We start from the raw sequence: 26,069 nt of genomic DNA, 5'->3' as shown, positions 1-26,069 counted from the left end.
ATTATTGTGAAGTACTACAAGCACAAATATTTTAAATTTGATTTTAAAGAAATATTGCACGTTTATGTCTTAAAGGCACAGCGCACCCTTTTTTTCTATATTGACACTTGGTGTAATAGACTGGCAAACCCTGGCACTGTTTAAGGGGACACTATAGTCACATGAACAACGTCAGCTTAATGAGGTTGTTCATGTGTAGAGCTATAGCTCCCTGCAGCCTTTCTCGTGTAAACACTGTATTTTATGAGAAAATACAGTGTTTACATTGAAAGCTAGGAACACCTCCAGTTGCAGTCATTCAGAGTAACCAGAGGGACTTCGGAGTTGATGGAGGCATAATATGCCTACATCCACTCAGATCTGCTGTCAGCAGAGCACAGGGCAGCACTGTGCACGGCATCCTGTGCATGGCATCCTGTGATTCAGTATCTCCTCCCTCTGCATGCAGACACTGAACTTTCCTCATAGAGATGCATTGATTCAATTCATCTCTATGAGGAGATGCTGATTGGCCAGGGCTGTGTTTGAATCATGCTGGCTCTGCCCCTGATCTGCCTCTTTGTCAGTCTCAGCCAATCCTATGGGGAAGCACTGTGAATGGATTAGGCTACCACATGTCAGCAGACTGCTTGTTTTTCGGAGTCTAACAGCATGCAGATTTACAGCTTCAGGCTTGAATACAGTAAGATTTTCACTATATTTATGGAGGCATGAGGGGGCCAGGGGGGCTAGATGGTGGTTTTAACACTATAGGGTCAGGAATACATGTTTGTGTTCCTGACCCTATACTGATCCTTTAATATTTAAACTCCTCAAACATGTATTTCTCTGTTATGTTATGTTATATGTGACTGGAGAATAAAATATAAAATGTCAAAAACACAAAAAAAGGAAAAAAATGAAGTAAAAAAAGCTAAATGCAACAAACAAGTATTTTTCATAAAGTCTGGTTCATTTGGGAATTCAGAATCAGATAATTGTTGTCTATTAAACACTAAAGGAATCTAAGCGATCTCTAGTGTAAATATACATTTATGCATGTTAATAAATGTTTACACATAGCCTTACACTTAAAACCACATGCATGAGAATCATGTATGGTAACATACTTTACAAAATAAAGAATTTCAAATTTTCAATGATCTTCTATTCTCTTGTTTTCAACATTTTGTATTTTTCTAGAAAGTCCTGGTTCATTAAAGTAGGTGGAGGAGTCTGATGTGGGATTGCCCTCTTTAATGAAATACTTCACCATGGTTGTCTGCCTTCCCACCTCAAAGTCACTAAATTAGATTCCAGAGCTTGGAGGAGGTAGAACAACACACATATATATCTAGAAACCAAGCAATATTGTATGTAGTGTATACCCGCCTGGTCTGAAACAGATTAACGCTAACTGGTTGGAATCCAAGAACTGAGGTGAGCAGTGAGTGTTTAGAATTTGCCTGCCATGGGATGTGTGAATAGATCAGTGGTTCTTAAACTTTTTGACAGGGATCCAATTATACTTTTCCCAACATAAAAAAGTGTTCTTAATTGGCTTTAGGAAGGCAGTGTCACTGCTGAGAACAATATATTGTTTGCAGTTACCTGAGCACTGATCATATGATATGCCGGTGCGATCCATTGGGGACCAGCTGAAATAGGATGAAGATGAAGATAAAGACCTGGTTTTTGGTGCTGGCCCAGTATTTAAGAATCAGTTATTTCAATTATCCCTTAGCTGTTTCTGATGGGTGATGATAATAATTAATGGCTATAGGTGTAGCAGTATTTCTCATATGTACGCACACATACTGAAGTTGATGTGTTTATGTTTTTTAAGTTTATTAGTTAATTTAATGTGAAACAGGAGTTTGACAAATTATTATTTGCAGGTTGTTTTAATCAGGAATCAGGAGTAGGACCAGTTATTTTCAGAGATTAATTAGTGATGTTGTGAGTACCATGAAAAGCATAGTAATAGTTCTTGTTTTTTTTTTTTTGGTTTTTTTTTTACTGGTAAATCAAAGATTAGAGATGAGAACATAATCATAGATGTTTACAAGTAGGGCGATAGAACAGTGGTCAAACATCTGGGATCTAAACTTATCTAAAAATGCTAATTTAGACCTTCATGTCTTAAAATCTAAAGACAGAATAAACACTGATTGCAGTTTTGTTGAATCCAGTCGAAAAAGAATGAACCTAGGAATTACTATAAGGAAAACTTAAAACTATAATGCATGTACAATACAAGGACCCATCGTAGGAGGCAATGATGGCCTTTTATGGAACTTTATAAAAACCCTCATCTAGGATATTTGAAATGATTCCGGAGACATTACCTCCAGTAATACATAAACTAGATTAACAGAAAGAGTTACAGATCCATAGGACTGCTGAGGTGGTAGAAACGAACACAATGGGCATGCAAATGGGGAATGGGTAAACAGCTGCAAGAACAAAGCAATTTGTCGTCAAAATACATACGTTTATATGAAAGGAGTCTTAAATAAACTACAATTATTAAAACAGAAAAAAGAACACCATTCAGTGTTTTCATGCATTGAGATGTCTATAATCAATTATGACTAAACTCCAAATTGACTTCTTGTACATACCAGATATGTCATGTTTATTAAATATATTCTTAATAAAAATTTTTTTAAAAACTCACTTTTTTATTTTTAAAATAATTTTTATTTTGATTTATTTTTAATTAAAAATTTTTAATTATGTGATTTCTTATCATTCATTTTCAATAGTCCCTATTTTACCTTATGTAGCCTTTGTTAAAAAAAAAATCTCATTAAGGTTCACCATGATTATTTAGAATGTTCCACTGCGGTTTTGGTCATCCCTAACTTACTGCATGTAGTAGGAGTGTCTGAGTGACAGCTGACAGCAGCCCCATCTGTTGCCTTATCTATCTCAAATACAGATTGACTACAAGTGCAAATATGTATAGGAGAAAGCATGAATAAAGACTGTAATGGCAACATAGGCAAATTAATTTCCCAGAAATATTATGGAAGTAAAAGAAAATAAGAATATTGCTGCATAAGTACTGTTTTTTTCCCTTAGAGTCAGTCTAATAAGAAGCTAACTTCTAATCTCTATTTTTAAACTTGATGTAAGTATTTGCATAACAAATTGTGGCTATACATTTGTGAAAGTCACATTAGAGAACGATCTGCTTTAACCCCTTAAGGACACATGACATGTGTGACATGTCATGATTCCCTTTTATTCCAGAAGTTTGGTCCTTAAAGGAACACTATAGTCACCTAAATTATTTTAGCTAAATAAAGCAGTTTTAGTGTATAGATCATTCCCCTGCAATTTCACTGCTCAATTCACTGTCATTTTGGAGTTAAATCACTTTGTTTCTGTTTATGCAGCCCTAGCCACACCTTCCCTGGCTATGATTGACAGAGCCTGCATGGAAAAAAACAAACTGCCTAAATAGGGCTCTCTTTAAAGGAAGTGTTTATGGAAGGCTGTGCAAGTCACATGCAGGGAGGTGTGACTAGGGTTCATAAACAAAGGGATTCGACTTTGAGCAGTGAGGCTGCAGGGGCATGTTCTATACACCAAAACGGCTTCATTAAGCTAAAGTTGTTCAGGTGACTATAGTGTCCCTTTAAGGGGTTAAAGATTCATCAAGTTTTAGAATATTTTAAAGATTAATGGGGAATCAATGTCACGTTGCTGTAAGCACGGTCATGCAAAATCTCTGGAGTCGTATATATATATATTTTTTAGAAGAATCAAAATAAATTAGATTTTTCTGAATGGCAGTAGAAATTCACAAAGCGGGGTTACTCAAAAGGAATAACACAGGTAAAATTTAATTTGTATTAATGAGTGTTTCCATGTAATCATTAATATTTATTGCATTTTAATGTTTTCTGCCGTTCATTGTCAATCAGTAAATTATAAATGAAATATTGTGTTTAGTTTGCTCTGGATTAAATGAAATGGAGTTTCCTTGTTTAGCTGTGATTTCATTATAATCCTGTATGAGGTGGGTTGTTACCTTGTGGCTGGGGATTGTAGGAGTTGGAATCCCACCACAAACAGAGTATCTCAACCTAGCTTGCTCTCACTTAAAGGGTTAGTTCACGCATCGTAACCACAACATCCCACTGTAGCGGATATGATGCCAAGGATGCTCGGCCCGGTTCCCTGGTAATGGGGCAAATGCGTTAATTTGCCCTGCTGTGCTTCGAGGATCCTAGCTGCCTCCGCTGCAGAAGCTGAAAGACGATCGAGTCGCCATTTATTGACTAAGACATTTATTGACCAAAAATTGCACAGAATTGACATTAGCCAGCTAATGATGCCCACATGTAGGAACACCTCCTATAAACTGAGGGTTTAAATGAAATGCTGCACATCCAGACTCCTGGCACCATAACTACTTCAAATCACTGATATGGTCATGGTGCTTGAAGTAACCCTTTAACATATACTGTAATAAGGACAGGGACTAATGAAAGTATTTAGAAAACTGGGCAGACTAGATGGGCCGAATGGTTCTTATCTACCGTCACATTCTATGTTTCTATGTTTCTATGTAATGTAGGCTAATACTTCTCCAACACAATGAAGTTTATTTACGAACACCAAACTGCTGTGAACTGAAAATCAGAAGACAACATTTAGGTTAAAAATAGCTGATTTTGAACAAATGTCTATAATTTAGCTGTGGCCACCGCTCTTTTAGCTTAAAATTTGCTATTTGTTTTTCTATTCACTGCAGTTTGGTGTCTAATGAGTAAACACCAGTTAAAGTATCTGTCAATTTTACCACATGACAGGAGGCTTCATATTTGCTTCATATTTGCATATCTTTCTTTACTGAAAACTCCAGCAGCATAGAAACAGTAACAACCAATCAGAGAAAAGATATGCTGCCCATAAAAGGGGCTGTCTATGACATCACTTTCTCTTTCTTTGCTGCTCCAGCCATCAACAGGTCAGAGTATTTCTTCCTACTGCTTCATTTACGTTTATTTTCTTGATACTCATTAGTGTGTACTGTTTATTTTAGTTTAACATCATTATTGCCCTGACTACTTGTACCCGTTTTCCCCTCTCTATATCTATTGTCCCTGTATTTTGTTCAAAGTCTTTCACTTTTTTCTCGGCGATCTGCGGGCGGCGCGGCTCCCCGTGCCTCGCTCGCCACGCGGACCTGTTTTTTCTGTCACACAGGGGCTTGTGGGGACGGGTGGATGGTAGCCGGGGTTTGTTACTATTTTACCTTGTGTTTACCGTGTTCGGCATCTCGCTCGCGGCTGCGAGCGGGAACCCCTTCCTCACGCGTCCGGCGGCCATCTTGGATCTCACAGTTATCGCGAGATCCGCGGCGGCCGTCTCTCTCCTACACGGCAGTCTGGTAATCACCCGACCACCGCCACGATACCGGGGATTGCCCTCAGGGTGCTTCCCCGCCTTCTCCCCTAGCCTCTTTCGTTTAGGCAGGGAAAAGTCACGTTCTCCATACTACCCCCAGAGGGTAGAAGATTGTTGTTTCGTTTTTTCTCAGTATATCTGCCTCAGTGAGGCAAGAATAAATGCATGCACTTATATACATATGTATTCAGTGGCGTACATACCAGGGGGCCCGGCCGCCCCTGCGACCCGGTATGTACCCACAGGGCCAGCCTCTTCTGCTGGGGGGCCCAGGAGCCGGCCACCACCGGGCCCCCCGAGGCTGGCCCTGCTGTCACCCGGCTGGCGGGCGCGCGAGGGAGCACTGTCCCCTGGGTGCTCCCTCTTCAGCTCCCTCGCGCACCGCACTGAAACCGGAGCCGGAAGATGACGTCATCTTCCGGCTCCGGTATCAGTACGCGGCGCGCGAGGGAGCTGAAGAGGGAGCACCCAGGGGACAGTGCTCCCTCGCCCGCCCGCCAGCCGGGTGACCAGCAACACCACTGGACCCCAGGGAATCCCCCCAGCTCTCACACAGGTAAGGAGGCTGGGGGGATTAAATAAAAAAAAACAGAAAAAACGTGTGTGTGTGTTTAGTGAGTGTGTTAGTGAGTGTGTGTGAGTGTGTGTTAGTGAGTGTGTTAGTGTTAGTGAGTGTGTTAGTGAGTGTGTGTGTGTGTTAGTGTTAGTGAGTGTGTTGGTGAGAGTGGTAGTGAGTGAGTGTGTTAGTGAGTGTGTTAGTGAGAGTGTTAGTGAGAGTGTTAGTGAGTGTTAGTGAGTGTGTTAATGTGAGTGTGTTAGTGTTAGTGAGTGTGTTAGTGGTAGTGAGTGTGTTAGTGTTAGTGAGTGTGTTAGTGAGTGTGTTAGTGAGAGTGTGAGTGTGTTAGTGTTAGTGAGTGTGTTAGTGTTAGTGAGTGTGTTAATGTGAGTGTGTTAGTGAGTGTGTGAGTGTTAGTGAGTGAGTGTGTGTGTTAGTGAGTGTGTTAATGTGAGTGTGTTAGTGTTAGTGAGTGTGTTAGTGAGTGTGTTAGTGTTAGTTTGTGTTAGTGTGTGTGTGTGTTAGTGAGAGAGTGTGTTAGTGAGTGTGTTAGTGTTAATGTGAGTGTGTTAGTGTTAGTGAGTGTGTTAGTGTTAGTGAGTGTGTTAGTGAGTGTGTTAATGTGAGTGTGTTAGTGTTAGTGAGTGTGTTAGTGAGTGTGTTAGTGTTAGTGAGTGTGTTAGTGAGTGTGTTAATGTGAGTGTGTTAGTGAGTGTGTGAGTGTTAGTGAGTGAGTGAGTGTGTGTGTTAGTGAGTGTGTGAGTGTTAGTGAGTGAGTGAGTGTGTGTGTTAGTGAGTGTGTTAATGTGAGTGTGTTAGTGTTAGTGAGTGTGTTAGTGAGTGTGTTAATGTTAGTTTGTGTTAGTGTGTGTTAGTGAGAGAGTGTGTTAGTGAGTGTGTTAGTGTTAGTGTGAGTGTGTTAGTGTGAGTGTGTTAGTGGTAGTGTGTTAGTGTTAGTGTGAGTGTGTTAGTGTGAGTGTGTTAGTGTGAGTGTGTTAGTGAGTGTGTTAGTGAGTGTGTTAGTGTGAGTGATTGTGTTAGTGAGTGTGTGAGTGATTGTGTTAGTGAGTGTGTTAGTGAGTGTGTTAGTGTTAGTGAGTGTGTTAGTGTGTGTTAGTGAGTGTGTTAGTGTTAGTTTGTGTTAGTTTGTGTGTGTGTTAGTGAGTGAGTGTGTTAGTGAGTGAGTGTGAGTGTGTGTTAGTGAGTGTGTTAGTGAGTGTGTTAGTGAGTGTGTTAGTGTGAGTGATTGTGTTAGTGAGTGTGTTAGTTTTAGAGTGTGTTAGTGTTAGTGTGTGTGTCTGTTACTGAGTATGTTTGTGTGCGTCTGTCACTGAGTGTGTGTCTGTCAGTAAATGTGTGCGTCTGTTCATGAGAGTGTGTGTGTGTGTGTCTAAAGCACTTACCTTTCTCCAGCGCCGGGCTCCCTTGGCGCTGGGGATCTCTCCGTCCCGATCCGCCTCTCAGCTCCGAATGCACATGCGTGGCAAGAGCCACGCGCGCATTCAAACCGCCCATATAGGAAAGCATTACTCAATGCTTTCCTACGGACGTTCAGCGTCTTCTCACTGTGATTTTCACAGTGAGAATCGCAGAAAATCCTCTAGCGGCTGTCAATGAGACAGCCACTAGAGATGGATTAACCCTCAGTGAAACATAGCAGTTTCTCTGAAACTGCTGTTTTCAGCTGCAGGGTTAAAACTAGAGAGACCTGGCACCCAGACCACTTCATTGAGCTGATTTGATCTGGGTGTCTGTAGTGGTCCTTTAAGTGTATGTGTTTATGCATGCACTGGCGTACATACCGTGGTCGCACGGGTCGCAGCCCTGCGACCAGGTGCCCGCCCGCCATGTGTTGTGGCCCCAGCCCGCGCAGAGTAAGGTATTTCGCTGACCTTGCCCTCAGCCAAGACACGCAACTGGACCCTCATATCATACGCGAATGGGCCCAGCGCGCAATATGTCTACTGGGCAACGCTAACGCCGCGCTTTGCATCGAGAGACGCAGATCAGCGCTGATACGGATCGATAGCAAGCTCCTAGAATTGGGGGCCAAAGAATTTGGACCGAAGGCCCAGGGCCTACTATTTGGTGATGCCTTCATCGCAGAACTAAAAAGGCATGTGAACCTGTTCACGACTTTAAACAAGGCTCAGACCTCACTCAAGCAAGTTTTCCACTCTCCTCCCACAAGAGGTGTTTTTGGAAGGGCTGGCCGACAGCGGAACCGTGCCGCCAGCCGATTTTGGACCTCAGGTTCCAGGTCGTTTCCACAGACTTCAGCCTTCTTCCCGTCCTCATCACAAAGGCCCTCAACATTCCGAGGTGCAGGGAGGACCAGAGGTTTCAGAGGCCGTGGACGCGGCCGCTTCAATAATGGTGAGTCCTTCCGTACAAACCTGTGTCCCAAAGTTTATTGCAGGCAACCTGTCTCTTTCTTCCAGAACTGGGAACAGATTACCAAAGACGCCTGGGTCCTCCAAACGGTACGCGGCTTCGTAATAGACTTTGCCGCGCAACCCGTCCAGACCACTCCCCCCTCTCCCCCCCCCCCCCGATCTACATGTCATGAGACCAAAACCGACTGGTGGACAAAGAGATCTGCACGCTCTTCAAGAAGGGCGCGATTCAATACGCGCCAGACGGGGGAGGCTTTATAAGCAATATCTTCTTAGTCAAGAAGAAGACAGGCGAGTATTGACCGGTTATCAACCTCCGACAGCTAAACACTTTCGTGATCTACAGACACTTCAAGATGGAAGGTATCCATCTTCTACAAGACCTTCTCGTCAAGAACGACTGGTTTACGCGCCTGGACCTCAAAGACGCGTATCTCACGGTCCCCGTGGACGCAAGTTACGGTCAATTTCTCTGTTTCAGATGGAGAGGACAAGTATGCCAATTTACTTGCCTGCCGTTCGGCCTCAGCTCGGCTCCGGGGTGCTTCACGAAGCTGTTGAGACCGGTGATGGCCCGCATCAATACTTGGACGATTTGCTGATTTTCTGTGAATCCGCGTCCAGGCTACGATCACAGACGAGATTTGTAGTTCACTTACTGGAGTCCCTGGGATTCGTGGTGAACAGACAAAAGTCGTCTCTCTCTCCATCCCAGTTGGTACAATTCCTGGGCTTCGACATCGATTCGAGGGAATGCGTACTGCGCCTCCCCTCGAAAAAGATTGCCTCGATAAGGAAGGAAATCAGGCGAGTCTTGAAGATGGACTCGATAACGCTCAGGATGCTCGCTCGGATTGTGGGACTCCTGTCTTCATCCATTCAAGCGATATTCCCGGGCCCTCTACACTACAGGACCATGCAACGGCTGAAAGCGGGATATCTGCGCGCCGGACATTCCTACGACCACTGGATCCCACTCACTCAGGAGGTGAGATCGGAACTGCGATGGTGGTTGCTACACATACATGCCTGGAACGGCAAGGCAATCTTCGGCCCTTCCCCGGACTTTGTCGTGGAATCGGACGCCAGTTTGTGGGGTTGGGGCGCTCATTGCTCAGAGGCCTCCACGGGGGGCCCATGGCAAGGAGAGGAGACCGACCTGCACATCAACTGCCTGGAGTTGATTGCGGGTTCCTTCGCCATACGCAGCCTGGCCAAAGACAAGTCGAATTGCTGTATCCTACTCCGCATGGACAACGTCTCGGCGGTGCAATACATCAACCGCCTGGGCGCAGCGAGGTCCAAAGACCTGACCGAGGCCACGAAGGACATTTACAGCTTCTGCATACGGAGGAACATCACGATACAGGCGGAATATCTCCCAGGGGTCTCCAACCTGACGGCGGACTGGTTCTCCCGACACTGGAGAGACACCAGCGATTGGAAACGCAACAGGGAGGTATTTCAGACACTACGACAGCGGATGGGCCCACTATCAATAGACTTGTTCGCCTCAAGGACCAACCACCAACTACGGAGATACTACAGCTGGCTTCCAGACCAGATGGGCGAAGCGGCGGACGCATTCCTTCAAGACTGGCCCACTCACGGGGCCTACGCTTTCCCTCCATTCGCTATGATTCCACGGGTACTACGGTACCTACGCACCCGCATGATATCGCTCCTGCTCATAACGCCTCTCTGGCAGAGTCAACCATGGTTCCCGGACCTCCTGGAGATGTCCCACGACAACCCTGTTCTGCTTCCAATTTTTCCACTTCTCCTGTCAGGACCTCGAGGGGAACCTCACCCGCTCATCCTGGAAGGACAACTGGAACTGGTGGCCTGGACGATTTCAGGGGCTCCTGGTCGGTCCACGGCCTATCGCAATCTACTAAAGACCTACTATGGGATTCATGGGCTCCGGGCACCAGGAGATGTTACACCTCCGCATGGTCGGCCTGGAGTGATTGGTGCATGGAAAGGGATTCCGATCCCTTTACTGCCCCTGTCCCGCTGATACTCAATTACCTTGCCCATCTTTTCTCGACAGGTAGATCGTATAGATCCCTTAACGTGATCAGATCGGCCATCTCAGCGGCACACATCCCAGTGCAAGGCAGACCGGTGGGTCAAGACCCACTGGTATGTCGTCTACTGCGAGGTGCCAGACTGACGAGACCCCCAGCACCCAAATACTCCAACCTCTGGCAAGTGAATGGAGTGCTGGATTTCCTGCGAGGTTGGCCGGATAATCCGTTTCTATCCCTGAAACAACTTTCAGCAAAACTGGCCCTTTTGCTATGCCTCGTCTCTTTCCGACGGGTGTCTGACATTAGGGCCTTTGACGTGGACGGTTTCTCTCTCACTCCAGATGGAGTCACCTTTTCCATTGCGAGACGGACTAAATCGGATTCGTCCTCTGTGTCCTATCCATATTTCGAATCAGACTCCAAACTGTGCGTCGTCAAGACACTTAGGAGATACGTAGAAATCACAGCCACCCTTCGGCGCTCCCTGACGGGTCAATTGCTGATTTTCTACGTGAAGCCTCACGGCCCAGTGTCTACGACCACCCTGGCCAGATGGGTTCGCTGGTTGCTACAGCTGGCAGGAATCGAATCTAGTTTTGGAGCTCATTCGGTCAGAGGGGCGGCGGCATCCCAAGCGTTTTTGGCAGGCGCCTCCCTAGCCGACATTATGCGTTGTGCGGACTGGTCTCGGGAAAGTACGTTTCGGACTTTCTATTTCCGCCAAATTTCGCATGCTTCCTTCACACTAGTTAGGCCTAAGCTTTAAAAATGCAAATATGAAGCCTCCTGTCATGTGGTAAAATTCAAGATTATATTAGCTTTAGTGTACTAATAATCTTAATTTTAGTAATGACAGGAGGCGAATATTTCCCGCCCTATGGATTTCCCCCCCAGGTTATCTAGGGTTACAGGATTATGTCTTAGTGCTCAGGTAAGCATGCAGGCTCTTGTTTGTATATGTTTTCTTATTAGATACGTTGTTTGTTATCATGTATTGATTGTATAACTTATCAGATTTCCTTAACTAGGTTGTGGTTTTTTATGTTCTCACACATTATGCTTTTGAAGTCCTATGTTTAGCTATAGATTACGCATCTTAATATCCATTAGTGTTCAGATCTTTAATGTTTATGATATGCGGACATATTGCCACGCCAGAAACCTTTCACCTTTTTCTTTTTCTTTCAGCGTGAACATCTCTTCTGCGGGATGAAGACTCGTCTTCCACAGCGTCACACCATGGACCTACTAAAGTTTAATTTCCTAATATGTTGTTGAATTGTTAATTTGATTTGGTTATGTTTTGACTGTTATTTATTTCTCGCCTCAAAGAAAGAGGAAGTGATGTCACAGACAGCCCCTTTTATGGGCAACATATCTTTTCTCTGATTGGTTGTTACTGTTTCTATGCTGCTGGAGTTTTCAGTAAAGAAAGATATGCAAATATGAAGCAAATATTCGCCTCCTGTCATTACTAAAATTAAGATTATTAGTACACTAAAGCTAATATAATCTTCAATTGTAGTTTTTTTTTTTTTACAGTTTATAAAAGTGGCATTTTTCAATAGAAACCTGCATTTTTATTTTTCAATATAAGCCTCTACTTGTCTAACTGGGCACTGTAACAGCTTCCCAGACGTCAATCAGACTGCCGGGGAGGTTTCCTTCCAATTCCGTTAGCTTTGCAAAGCTATTCCACAGAGCTCACAGAATTGGCAGCAGCGCCAGCCTTCCTCACAATGAACTGTACTTCAACTCATTGAGAAGAATATCAATGGGAAACCACGCTTGTTACATGCGTCGCGCTCCAGCACAGGGACATCCCCGTGAGAAACACAAAATAGTGAAAGAAAAAAAAAACATTTCGAATGGAGTGTTGCTTTAAAGATCATAAACTGTCTAGATTTTATCCATATCTATTTTTAATTTTTAATTATTTTTATTTTTTGTAGGCTATGTTTCTAATCCTTTAAATACTGTATTCTATTGTAATTACTGTATACCTATACACACCATTACACATTATCTCAATGTAAAATGGGTGGGGATCCTACAACTGGCACATACATGTGAGCAACCTCTATAAAAGTTCTTCATTCTCACTGATGTTGATGCAGATTGTAGCACGGAGCAAGCCTGTTTAAAAGGTACAAGAGACACTAACCATGTAACCATTTAAATACTCTGCAGTATGAATAGGATGACCGTATGAGACCTTTGTGTAAGGATGATTATAAGCAATTTATGTGTCAGGGCTGAATAGGGATTAACACTGTTTGTATCATGCGTCTTTTAATAGTGTCACTAATAATCAAAGGTCACCATAAATATGGCTGGATCTGTTAGCCATACTTTTATGGTTTTGCACTGATTTTGCACTGATTTTGTTTATTTGAAAACTCTACACTGCTTAAATGTTTTAAAACGGTCAACAATGGATGTGACCGGCACACAAAGCTGCCTCGGGCACTTGGAGAGGAAGGTGATGATGTGTCCCATTGGAACATTGATGGTATATTTAAACCCATAAGGACCAAACTTCTGGAATAAAAGGGAATCATGACATGTCACACATGTCATGTGTCCTTAAGGGGTTAATAGAAATTGAATACTGTAACACATTTATAATTAATTTATGCTTGTTTGTTTTTATGTGTTTTTAAGTATGGACAGTCGCAAATGGATGGATTTGGATGGTCCCTGGGTGTATAGTACGGCCCCCAGGAAACACCCTGAAAGTTATCTGGGGTACAACACTCTCCCTGGGAGAAAATCCAAAGATATTGTGAGAAGGCCAGCAGATGAGAGAGGGATGTATGGCACAATCCCAGGAAGGTAAGACTTGATAGAGGTTATTGTATTTGTATCTTCTGTCGTTTTTGTGGTAACCATAAGTTGATTTACAATGGTCATGTCATGAAAGGTACCTAAATTCCTCCTACAAATATGAGATGTGCTTGTTCAGAGAATATGTGTTCTGTGATGCAGAGCAGGAGAACCACCCGAAGGAGGGTGCTAAACCCACTGACATCAAGGTGAAGGGCAAAACAGCATTAGGTGTAATTTTTTTAGAGAGCTCTACCAATCCATCTCTATTTTGTCCTTTTTTTTTATCTTTCCTTTAAAGGAACACTCCAAATATCATAACCACTTTAGTTCACTGTAATGGTTTTAGTACCAGGAGTGCCCCGGTGACCCCTCAATGAATGGTTCGGCTTCATACCTGGGGTCCGTAAACCGCCGCTCTCACTCTCACCTACTAATGTGAGACGACTTTTTAGTTTCTAAGCAGGAAAGTTTGTTAGCTCATTGGCTGAGCTCATCAGATGATTGCTCTGGTTACGGTGCTTAGAGTGTTCCTTTAAATCCATTGGTAATCTACTCATTGCTGTTTCTCGTTCCAACCCATCTCATGTCATGATGGATTTTCATATAATTTTGAATACTCTCTCTGTATGGTTCCAATTACAACGGATATTTTATTATAGTAATATTGTTCTCTATGTTCTCTAATAATGACACTATTAAGTCCAGTAAAAGTGCACTCACTTGACTTCTTTTTAAAATGTAAATGCCTGCCTATATCTATCTATCTATCTATCTATCTATCTATCTATCTATCTATCTATCTATCTATCTATCTATCTATCTATCTATCTATCTATCTATGTAGTTCCTCTTTAAATCTCTTTGGTTGTAACATCTGCTTATTCACACAAAAATGTATTAATCACCCCTGGATCTGGCTATCGCACTCTCCTATTCCGTTCATAGGGAGGAATATGGCTTAAAGTCACAACACACAGTTTATGAGAGTTGCTTCATTTTATTGCTCCTCTGAAAGATCACATTAAGCAGATCTTTAAAAATTTAATTTGCTTTGCTCTTTTTGAAGCAAGTTAAAAACAAACGCATTTCTTTCTTGGGCCGAGAGTGAAATGAAAACACTAAGAAATATACTACATCACTATTTTTCAGGAGAAAAGACAAACCTGCGTAACGAAAGGTGAGCTTTAATTTATAGAACTCTCTTAGAAAAGCGAGAGAGCGTAACAGATTACCCTTTTTATAAAATAAATTGCTGACATGCGTATCTTCTGGGAAAGCACCTATAAAAAATACATGATGTATTTATTTTATAGTCCAGGTTTTTTCATTTTGGACACCAGTTTGGAGTCTCAGGCTTTATAATATCATTGTAGGTTACAAAGGGGTCAGCCTCAGAGTGTTTGACTTTATGTCAGAATCTGGACATTCACTTTGAATTTGGGGTAAAAGTCTAAAGCTTCCCCAGTACAGAGCTTTAGGCTTCAAGCTTACAATGTAATATATTGTTTAATAAAGCTAATCTGAATATATTTACCAGCTTAGTACAATATTGTTTTTGTAATGTCTGGCAGACTTGTTTCTAAAACTTTTGTTTTAAGGTGTAGTATCTGTTTTTGATTTAAAGGGTTAACCCAACCATCATCTTCTCTACAGCCCACTGTAGTCATTATGACAATAGGAGTACCCTGGCAACATTCTCAGCAATGGGGAAACCCATTGTACAATGATTTGCCCTATTACCTGGGTCCCGTCTGCGACCTGATCTCCTCTTCTCCAGGCTTATGACATCTGGCTTCGGCAGAGCTCCAGAAGCCAGATGCTGAACCCACTGTCTATTTATTGGCTGAAAGAGTCAGCTGCCCACTCTCTTGTTCCAGGCTAGCTAATGACACCCTGATAACTCTGCTGGAGAAAGTGTTACACCTGCAGCAGCAACGCGCTTAAATTCAGTATTATTATTATTATTATTATTATTTATATAGCGCCATCATATTCCATAGCACTGTACAATGGGTGGACTAACAGACATGTAATTTTAACCAGACAACTGGACGTACAGGAACAGAGAGGTGGAGGGCCCTGCTCAATGAGCTTACATTCTAGAGGGAGTGGGGTATAGTGACACAAAGGGTTAAAGTAGGGGTACAAAGTTGGTTGTTAGAAAAGTATTCACTGAGGGCTTAGTAGGTCATTTTGACAGGAGTCATGGGGGGTGGGGGATAAAAACCTGCTAACAGTTTAATTGATATGCTTTCTTGAAGAAGTTAATATTTTTTTTTTTTTTAATTCTTTATTTTTATTGTGCAGAGATTGACAAACAGATTTGACGTGCCATGACGGCAGCAATAACATACATCAGAAAGTTGTATCATAGCATTGGAAGATTGTGCACATTTTTATATTTTTACATAACAAGCTGAGCTATCATTTTAAACAGAAGATCTGATTGAGATTCAAGTTTGATCATGTTGGAGTTACACACCAGAAATATTATGCCACTGGTCCCTGACAACCAGTGTACAGCTTTAACTATCTGTGATAAGAGAAGAAGCATAGAAAGCAATATAAAAACAATGGAGCGTAATAACAGGAGTGTTAAGCCACTAGCAATGAGAGAAGCAAGTTAAACTAGCTTGGGTGAGTACTGCTGTGTGGCCTAGCATGGTGGAAGGCCTGTGGCAGGGTATGGTCCTGTGTTTGCAGCTACCCGATGCCCCTCAGTGGGTATCTACAGTCCCGGCCAGTGGGGTGTTCAGTCAGGCAAGGGAAGTGCACAGCTTTGTCTTGAAAGATTGAATGAGATAAAGCAGGAAGAAGGAAACCTTAAATACTTTGAGTCCCATGTAGTTATCGGAAGGAGGGTGGCATGGTCATAGAGTCCAGCATCAGCCTGTGTACTAGCTTGGGTGGGAATAGTGGCTGTCCGTGTGTTGTTCCATGCTGGAGCTGCGTGTGGCTGCCTGCAGGAGCAGTAGGTCGATCTCGGAGGCACTGCGATCCGGATTCAGGGTAGGGAGCGGTGTCTTGTGCTGTGAGCCAGGCGCTTGGGTAAGCCTGTGTATAAGTGGCTCGCTTGTGTTCAGGGTGGGCTGGATACATGCTGTCCCTGTCGATCTGCTGTCCCTCTGCATACCCCTCCTCATGTGAGCTCAGGTCTCGCAGCCGCTGTGATCCGGCAAGCGCTGTAGCAGTATGTCGTAGGGTTCCCATCCTTCAGGCTGCTTCATGCAGGCATGTCGCCTCCGCCTTGCGTGTGTAAGGGTCTTAGCCAGCGAGGGAGAGAAGATAGCATTGCTCCCCTCACGCACTAGTGGGTTCGCATTTGCCGCCATTTTAGTTGGGCCTTGTGGTTTGGGTAGCGAGGTCTTTGGTGCAGCACGGGTTGCAGGGTGTGGACCGGGATCACCCCCACCGGCCCAGAGGGGGGGGGGAACAGGGCCCTGGTTGCACGTCTATGGGAGTCCAGCACGAAACTGTCGGGCAGGATAGCGGGGCAGCGGCCGTCCACCCCGCTCACCGCCTGAGTAGGCCTCATCCTGTAGAGACGACTGTTATCGTCTCGAGGGATTAAAACAAAGGGTTTGCAAGCCTCTCCTCTGAGTCAGTGCTCCCTTGTGCTTCGGACCACGGTTGCAGGTCGTTATTCAGGCGTAAAAACAGCTTTTGTAAGCTTGAAGTTTGTATATTTGCAGGAGCTGTTGATATATGCGACCGCTCAGTTTGGCGGTCAGGCCCCGCCCCGAATTTTTAATGATTTTTGAATGAGTGGAGACTGGGTGAAAGTGTTACGGAGAAGGGAAGGGAGTTCCACAGAGGAGGTGCAGCCCTGGAGAAATCTTGAAGGCGAGCATTAGAGGTGGGAGTACGGACAGAGGATATACGTAGGTCTTTGGCAGAGCTTAAGGGCCTCGACGGGACATACTTGTATATTAGGGAGGATAGGTAGGTTGGAGCAGCATTATGTAGGGACTTGTAAGCAAGCACCAGAATTTTAAATTGAGCCCTATATCTAACTGGAAGCCAATGCAGGGACTGACAGAGCGGGGAGGCGTGGGAGGTGCGAGCGGACAGGAAAATGAGCCTCGCCGCCGCATTCATTATAGATTGCAGCGGTGCAATCTGGGAACACATAAGACCACTGAGGGGGATTGCAGTAGTCAAGGCAAGAGTATGAGTTGAGTTTTATAGGGAAAAAGTGCACATCCAGTCCATGCTCCAGGCATTATGACTACTTTAAGTCAGTGAAGTGGTCATGGTGCTTAGAGTACCAGTTTTATCTAATAACTTCTGAAATATGTATATAATGAAAAAAAAATTTTTATTTGTAAATATGTAAATACATAATATGTAAATAATGAAAAAATATTTCTAATTTATGAAAATGATATATCAAAACGTATACTTTAATTTCTTATACCTGAATTGTAAAATTATACATTACCGATAAAGCAAAATGTGTTGTGAGGTTTGTTTTGAATATTTTTATTCTTATCATAACACATATGCAGGTAGCATCTTTGTGTGTAATAAAGCAAAGGTTGCCCACGCAGGGGCGTAAGGTATCAATCAGTACATACGTATGTTTGCATTTCGTCGCCTACGCAGAGGCTGGTTGGTCATTGCATGTGTGATATAGCAGATATATTCATATTCGGTTGCTCGCATTTTACATCTGTAAGACTTGTAGTGCACCTTTATTGCGGTTAAACAGACGAATATGGTTTTGAGTGTTTCTGCCCTGTGCGTATTCATTTTTGTGCCTGTGGGCCTTGTGACTTTTTGCTAGTGTGTTGTGTCGTATCTAAACCAGGGATGGCGTACTAATTGTATCTTGCTTCTCTGCTGGTAGCATTCGGTTTGTTGGCTTTCTATTTCTGCCTCCTCTGTGGGGCATATATCTGACATTTAACCTTGTCCTGCTTTGCTCTGGTACATGTAACTGTAAACTACTTGTGCATCTAAGTATCTGTTGCTTTGTGTAGCTTGGTGTTTCAAAGTTGTGCTTGTCTATTTGTGCACTGTATTTGTCGTGTTGTGAGGTTTGTAAAATATTTAAATGTCACTAGATTTCTTTTTTTGAGTCTAAAATGATACACAGGTTTATATTCACATTTGTTAATATTTTGTTTGGTTCTGATATGTTTATGTTGGCAATAATATAGATTGATAGAGTGTTTCCCATATTGGTTTGTGTCTTATTATGCATATTTATTTTAATGGAACACTGTAAGCACCATAACCACTATAGCCCACTGTAGTAGTTCTGATGCCAGGAGTGTCCTGGAGCTTTCTCAGTGTCAGAGAGCCTCCAGGCCCTCTTGCATGCACTGTGTTTCTCAGGCAAGACGCTTCAGGCACCGAGCTCTGTCCCAATTTTGGTCCGGATGGCAAACGTAATTTGCTCGATAGGAGCCTCCTTAGGCTCCACTTGGAATGGAAGCAGTGCAGGGGGTGAAAACCATTTGTAGTCTACCGCCAGCGGGACTGAAAAGTCAGCGGTTCTTGCTCAGCACCCGTGGATAACTCGTCAGTTGCCAAACAGGATGAAGGACTCCTGTTCTAGGTATAAGTGGTACTTGCTGCATAACAGTAATGCCATAATCAGGCAAGTTCGGACTGTCTTTCAATTTCTGCCAAAATGCTAGATGGCTTCCAAATTTCTCAGAATGCTTCAGCTGATCCTGAGTAGTCTCGTTAGCCATTTGGTATGGTGCAGAATGGTAAACATAGCAGAGTCAGCTTGTAATGTACCAGAGGAGTCACTAAGTAGGGACTTCAAGCACCACACAGGCTATGTTGATGCAAGGGATTGGCCTCTTCTCTTGCCACAGGTTAGCGAGCAGGCAGTAGTGAGTTAAATTGCCAGACTCTGGAAAGAGCTCTGTGCGCAGTAAAATAGTGTTCCAAGAACCTCTGAGATAATTGAGGAAATATAGTTTTAAGAAACACTGCTAAATAGCTTGAATATAGGTTTCCTGCAGAGCTCTTCCAACCTGCATCCTACTTGATCTGTAGGCAAGACTCACTGCCCTGAATTTCCACATTACAATAAAAAAAAAAATAATAATAATATTTTCCATAATTTGCATCATATTTTTATAATCAAGGGTACAAGCACAACTTATATGCACTGACTTTCCTGCTAAGGTACCAACATATGTCTTGCTTTATTTTCCACTGATAAGAAAGTTAATGTATTGAGTATTTTTATATGTTCCCATTTCTGTCTCTATAAAGACTGCAATTTTAAATTTTTTTTTAGGTTTGTTGATAGAGCACCGATGGGAGAACAAACTCCATACAAGCTACGGTCCTTCTCTAGACTTCCCCACAGCCCTATACTGCAGGATTCTACAAACTGGCCCCCATCGCTGCCACCAGGAGCAAGAGGTCCTAAACTGTTGAGAATGGAACAAAAAAATGAGGCAAAAGAAAGAGAGAGTGGGAAATATGATGGAAGGATATATGAACGAGTGAGACATTCAGATGATCTAGAAAGGAAAAAACGCAAGTTGCTCAGGGAAGCAGAGGCAGAAATAGTAAATATCTCATCTGATAAGCATAGAAGAAAAGGAAAGCCCATGGAATGGGGTATAATATATGAGCAGCCTGACTATTCACGCTACCAAAAGATGAAAATTACACAGTGTGATGATTGGGAACCTTTATCTTTGTCATCAAAAGCATTGCAGGTTCAATCCACTTCACAGATAAAACTACCTTTAAGTAAGCCACACTTACACAAAGAAAAAGTAACAGAGACAAAGGCCCCAGATCAAGAAAAGAGAAGGTGGTGGTTCAAGAGTCAAAAACAACAAAAAACAGTATCTGATGTAATGGCTATGGGTAATAATCAAGATGAATCTTACAAAAGATGTGTGGAACAGTGCTCTGTACCAAACTATAATATTCATGCACTGCAAGGTTCAAAGGAAAATCAGCCTAAACTTAGGAAAAGGAAGGGACCGCCACCTTATGTCCCACCTCCTTCTTACAACGCACCACATCATACCTTCCTTATCAGTAAAGATGAGCATATTCACACTGAACAAACATCTGCGGGTGAAATTATACCATTAACTGACAAAGACAATGGCAAACTAGGTGGAGAGAAAGTAGCAAGATACACAGTGGAACATCAGGTGGATTCTAATTTGACCTTTCCATCTTTTAGCAATGTAAACAGAGGACAAGAAGAGAAAAAGCATAAATCTGCACAGATTTATCAAAAGAGTATTTGGGATCGAACACTTCCACAGCTATATAGCACTTGGGGAGGAGAACGTTCTAAGTCAAACCTGAACCAAATTTCCTCAAATTATGAAGAATTCCTTGACCACATATATGAAACTGTTGATAGAGGAAGTTCTCCACTCAATCATAATGTGCCTGGGGAAAAGACTTACGGAACATTATCCAATACTCGACAGATAGAACCGTCAACGAAATACACTTTGCCAAGAAGTGGAATCAATGATGTAACAAAAACTACCAAGAAAAATAAGATTGTTACAAACTGTAAACCTCAAAAAATGGCACTTTTTGATGTTTACCGCCCACCAATCCGGTCACACGGAGTAAAATTGCCACATGAATTGGGTTTTAGCTATACTAGTGAAAAACCCCACTACACAGATAAAAAGCTGAGGTCGGAGTATAGAAGTTATCACAATCTACAAGAAGAGGACACTGTGAAAGAGAGACAAAGACCATTAAGAGTTATTTCTAAAGAGCGAACTGGTCAAAGTCACATTAATTCCTTTCCTATGAAAGAGGAATATTCTCGGTATAGCCAAACTCTGCCTTTGAAAAAAGACCCATATTTGCATATAAAAGCTGATATGCAGGAAAGGATACCAACAGTTCACTCCCGCAAAAATAGGAATATTAATGAGGATATAGCCTTTCCAAAATGGAGAGAACCAGGGAAATTTAGTACAATACCAGGCAGGGGACACAATCATATTCTCTATAGGCCACATGATGGCTTGCATAGGAGTGTGAAATATGACCTTCCAGATCCTTCTGAAACAAATAATTGGGGCACTCCTAGAAAAGGTCAGTTAAAAGAAGCTACTTCTGAGAAAACGCAGCCGCCTTTATTGAAAGAAAATGAGGGTATGTTTGTCATTGATGCAACCTGTGTGGTTGTTAAAGCAGAGTATATTTTTCCACCGAGGACAGAGCAAGTTAAGTTTTTAAGTTACCCAGAGGTTTCTCCTGGTCTAATGAAGAGGGATATTCAGTCTAATAGGAAAATATATTTTGGTTCCACCGAGCCAAAGCCTAACTTGAATTATATAACACATTTATCTCCTCCAAGCCAAAAAGCTGAATCCACATCTGACCATTTTAACCACCAGTCCCATGAACGGGATATTCCCAATCTGAAAGAAAGAGCAATGCGAATCTTGGGACTTTCTATGGTAGATTTGGAGTCATTGAATGAAGATCACACTCTACATATAACAAATAAAATGGTAAAACAGGAAGCCGAGTTACTAAATAAAACACTACGTGAGCATAATAAGAATGGTGGACATAAACATAATACATGTACAGGAGCATCAAACAGTATGACTGTAGATGTTAAGGATTCTTCATATAAATCCTTATGCCCAGTTGAGGAGGATGAACATCAGCCATCATTTATTGAAACGTCTTTGGATAGTAATTTAATTGAAGAAAATCGTCAAATGGAGTCCGAGCAAAATATAGCAACTTGCTCCACAGAAAGTAACTGCAAGGAAACTGATCCTGCAACCTCCAACCTTGTGCCATATGGTTTAGAAGCAAACAAACCAATTGAAATGGAGCCATGTAGAAAATATGAGTCTGTACTAAATCAAAATGACATTACATTGTTTGAGATGGAAGTGGAGACACTTCAGGAAAAGGATAATTGCTCAGAGTTGTTTGAATCACCATGCCAAGATGATGTTTCTGGTTGTTTGGATCTCCAGGTGTCTATAAATAGACAGCCCTTGGACAATACAAATTCTAATGATTCAGTTGAAAATATTCTTAAAACAGTTGAAAGACCAGAACAAAATATCTGCGGATTGAAAGACGTTGATGAAATATTCACAAAGACGTGTGTTTTGAATGGAAATAACTGTGAAAATAGTGAGAAGGTAAACCCTAATAAATATGCAGAGCATAGTAAAAAAACACCATATGTTACTGGAAGCCCTCAGCCAGTTAGTCCTCGCGTGAAGCATGATAGCCAGGTAACTAGTGAAATGAAGAACCATCTTTCAGATCAGACATATTCTCCAAGGACTCCAGTAAAAACATTTACAAAAAGACATAATTACTTTGCAAAGGATCTTCGTGAGGCTGTCTCACGCATAAGGCGCCACACTGCCCCTGATTCTGACACAGATGAAGATTTAGAGAAGCCTTTGCCTTTGCGTGACTCTTGTTCAGAAATGTCTGAAGACCACATGGGTGAGGAAGGAATTGTATCTTGCAGCTCAGACACGTCTGACTCAGAGGTCACTGTAATACTACGTGTAGCTGACAAAGTAGAGTTGATATCAGAGATAAACACAAATTACTCTCAAGATTTTGCAGAAACTGAAGGTAGTTTAAATGGCTTTAATGTAACTAAAGAGGACACTATGCTTTTAGATTCGACTAAAGGAGATTTTAGTGCTGACGAGATTGGTAATACGTCTGACAATGACCTGATCCATGAAAAACAACAGGAAAGTAAATGCATGGATCTTAATAGTTGCATTGAGGAGATACTTCAAGATCTGAACAGAACTGAAGAAGAATTTTTCCCATCAAGCTCTGATTATTGTACTACAGATGTGACTACTGCTTCTCTGGAACATTTAGCAGGTAATGAATTTTGACTTGCATAAGGGAGTTATTAGGAATAAACAAGAAAAAATTTATAAGCATCATGCAAAAGGGAGTGGTGAACATTACATAATAAACAATCGGGCATAAAAGAGAATTATGGCTTATAAACTATGAAATCAATGATTGCTTACATGCTCGCTGAATATCTTTGTCAGTCATTAGCAATAACATTTGGAAGTATATTTGGAAATATCAAAAAAAAGCTTTGTTATTAACATCTTACTTTGGCAATTAGACACAATATTTTATCAGTGGACATACAGAGTTCTAATTCACCAAAACACATAAATTACACATAATGATTGTGCTAGCCACAATATGGATGTTGTGCTAATATAATCAATGTGAACATAACATTTGAGAAAAATAAACATGGGAACGCATTGGATTGGCTAAAAATCGGCAATTTTGATGATGTCACCAAGGGGGCGGCGCCAGAGCCGGCAAACCCGTGGAGAGCTGAAAATAAGATGAGTTTTTAACCCATTCTGAGGGGGCTAAAGGGGGGTGGGAGGTCAGGAATACATGTTTGTGTTCCTGACCCTATAGTGATCCTTTGAGCAAAGACATGTAGAGGTAGTGAGGCTGGTTTCCAGGAATGGAAAGATCTGGCAAAATATGACTCTCACCAAGGGAAGCAAGGATTAGGAGGAGTCATTTAAAGTCATCACATTTTCACTTCTTGTTTTCTAAAAGTTTGTTACATTTAATGAAACTTAATGGTATTTTTGGAATTATGTATATTGTTTTTTTTGGCAGGGGAAATTTCACTTTGTATCAACCAACATTGCTTCTCAGAATCTACTGTTATCTGACCAATTGCTGCTGCCATTGCACATAAAACAATCACAGCCGCAGGCAAGTTAGCTTGAGCAACAGTTTGTTAGATAAAAGTAGAGTCTGATTTAACATGGCTGCTCGGTCAGATAAAAAAAAAAAAAAATCAAATATTTTCAAAAAATCTATATAGATCATTAAAAAAATCATTAAGTTTCATGTAGTGTAATAAACTTGTTAAAAACAAAAAGTGAAAATTTGATGACAGTTGTCATTTAAGTATGTACCTCAGTTAAGTATACCGCAACTGTATAGCATTGGTAGTTATTCTTTGAAGAATCAATCATTTCCTTGATGGACTGCATGTATTCCACCCTAGTCATCCACTCCATGATTCAAGGTTTTGTTTGTTTGTAATAAAACAGCAAGCTGCATCACTTATACACACAATACAAGTTTATTTTTTTTATGTGCATGTATTGGGAAGAAATTTTAGTGTAACCGTGACATTGCCAGAGAAAATGGGACTTCTGACAATGTAAATGTCCTCATAATTGCGTGGACGTATTACCGTTTGTGTACATAACTGTATCTTTTAGTAATGAATTGAATAAATTAACTTACCTTTGCATTTTGATTTCTTGTTTCAGAATAATTGGAGAAGTCTGTCTGGCAGCAATCAATAACACTCTCTGGTGATACAGGAAGTGGACTGCTTCTTCTAACCTAATTGAGGTTGGGTGTTGAGTGATTTTTATTTTGGGGTGCAATACTACATGGGAGGATATCTGATCTCAAATGACAAAAGACAATACCTATATATTATGAATTATTAATATTTTTATTGGAAATAATTCTGTCCGCCTTAACGGGTAGAATTACCGGTACCTGCAACCACTAACTATTTTTTTTCCATTAATAATTTTTTGTTTTGCACTTTGAATTGTCAAAATACAGGTTTATGTAAATAATTTTTGTGTTTAGACAGTTAGTTCATGCTCAACCACTCTGGAATTTGTACTGTGGGTATGGTATTTCTGTGTATTTCTAAAAAAAAAATGTAAAAAAATTAACAAAATATATTCACACACACATATATATATATATTGAGTGTTTTTCATGACAAGTTAGCTGTTTAGAGAGGTTTCTTCATTATACACATTTTTTACAGGAAAACTTTAAATAGAAATAGTAAAACCAGCAGAAATAAATGTATGTTTCTGGTATTCGTTCCATGTCCAAGGTATTTTTTTTTTATTGTATTTTTTATACTTTGCTATTTAATGAAATCTAATTAATTTGTATACATGGAAAGTATACTATATATTATATATTTAAGTTTTGTTGTCTTTAAATTTCATCTTTCTATATAAGAGGCACTTTTCGCATTTGCTGTTTTGCAGTGGTCTCTATTCTCCCATTAAAATATAGCTTTTATTAACCAATTGTATTCTCAAAAAGATGTATTTCTCATATGTCAGAAGTTTTTAAATATTTATCTAAATGCTATAAATGGATTTTTTTTTTTTTTTTACTGGATATAGTTGCCCATCTATATTACGGCCCACATACAGTGACTATGAAATAATTTGTCAAGTATATTTAGCATTAACATACATTTTGATATTCATAATATTTTACAAAATGACAATGCTACTGTCTTTATTGACTGATACAAGCTCAAACTTTGAATTCACCAGAATATATATATATATATATATATATATATATATATATATATATATATATATATATTTTAAGATTTTCTTGTCACTTTTAATTTTTATCATTGTGTATTTGTGCAGTGCAGGGGAGGTCTTACATTCATATAGAGACAGTATGTCATATACACAATTATTACAATAGTGCGGCAATGTGTGTCCAGAGGTACTGCAGTATTTTTCCCCCTGAAATATCATCACAGAAAAATATACGAAACAAACAATGTTGATTAGGAAAGCTGTTAGTCGAGACATGTGGAGAAAAAAAAAATCACAACTGCTAGAGGTATATAAACAATTCATTCTAATTTGTTTGTGATGTCCTCACTTTGTGCTGGAGAGTGGTCTAAGAGTCGATGGGGTGGGTCGAAATGATGAGTCCTAAATGTGTACTATGGCACAGTAAGTAGACTTCTAACCTCGTAGCTACTAAGAAGCAGTGTCATGTGAGGAGCGCACCCATTAGGCCTTCCGTGTGTTG

At 41.2% G+C, this 26,069-nt stretch overlaps 1 protein-coding gene across 1 annotated transcript; it reads left to right on the top strand.

Moving 5' to 3' along the window:
- Positions 1–1,295: 1,295 nt before the first annotated feature.
- Positions 1,296–24,744, top strand: LOC134595789 (uncharacterized). Its single transcript, XM_063444730.1, has 4 exons — positions 1,296–1,311; positions 13,053–13,223; positions 19,480–23,066; positions 24,518–24,744. The coding sequence occupies exons 2-4, from the start codon at positions 13,054–13,056 to the stop codon at positions 24,520–24,522; spliced, it is 3,762 nt and encodes a 1,253-aa protein (XP_063300800.1). The 5' UTR covers positions 1,296–1,311; position 13,053; the 3' UTR covers positions 24,523–24,744.
- Positions 24,745–26,069: the final 1,325 nt, after the last annotated feature.

The sequence above is a fragment of the Pelobates fuscus genome, chromosome 1 (assembly GCF_036172605.1).
Source record: "Pelobates fuscus isolate aPelFus1 chromosome 1, aPelFus1.pri, whole genome shotgun sequence".
NCBI lineage: Eukaryota > Metazoa > Chordata > Amphibia > Anura > Pelobatidae > Pelobates > Pelobates fuscus.
This window is presented reverse-complemented; position numbering and strand designations above follow the sequence as displayed.

What these genes read in the sequence shown, in the direction of transcription:
- LOC134595789 (XM_063444730.1), top strand. Translation starts at nt 13,054, where the DNA reads ATGGACAGTCGCAAATGGATGGATTTGGATGGTCCCTGGGTGTATAGT. An exon ending in TATGGCACAATCCCAGGAAG is followed by an intron (nt 13,224 to 19,479) that starts GTAAGACTTGAT and finishes ATTTTTTTTTAG; the next exon opens with GTTTGTTGATAGAGCACCGA.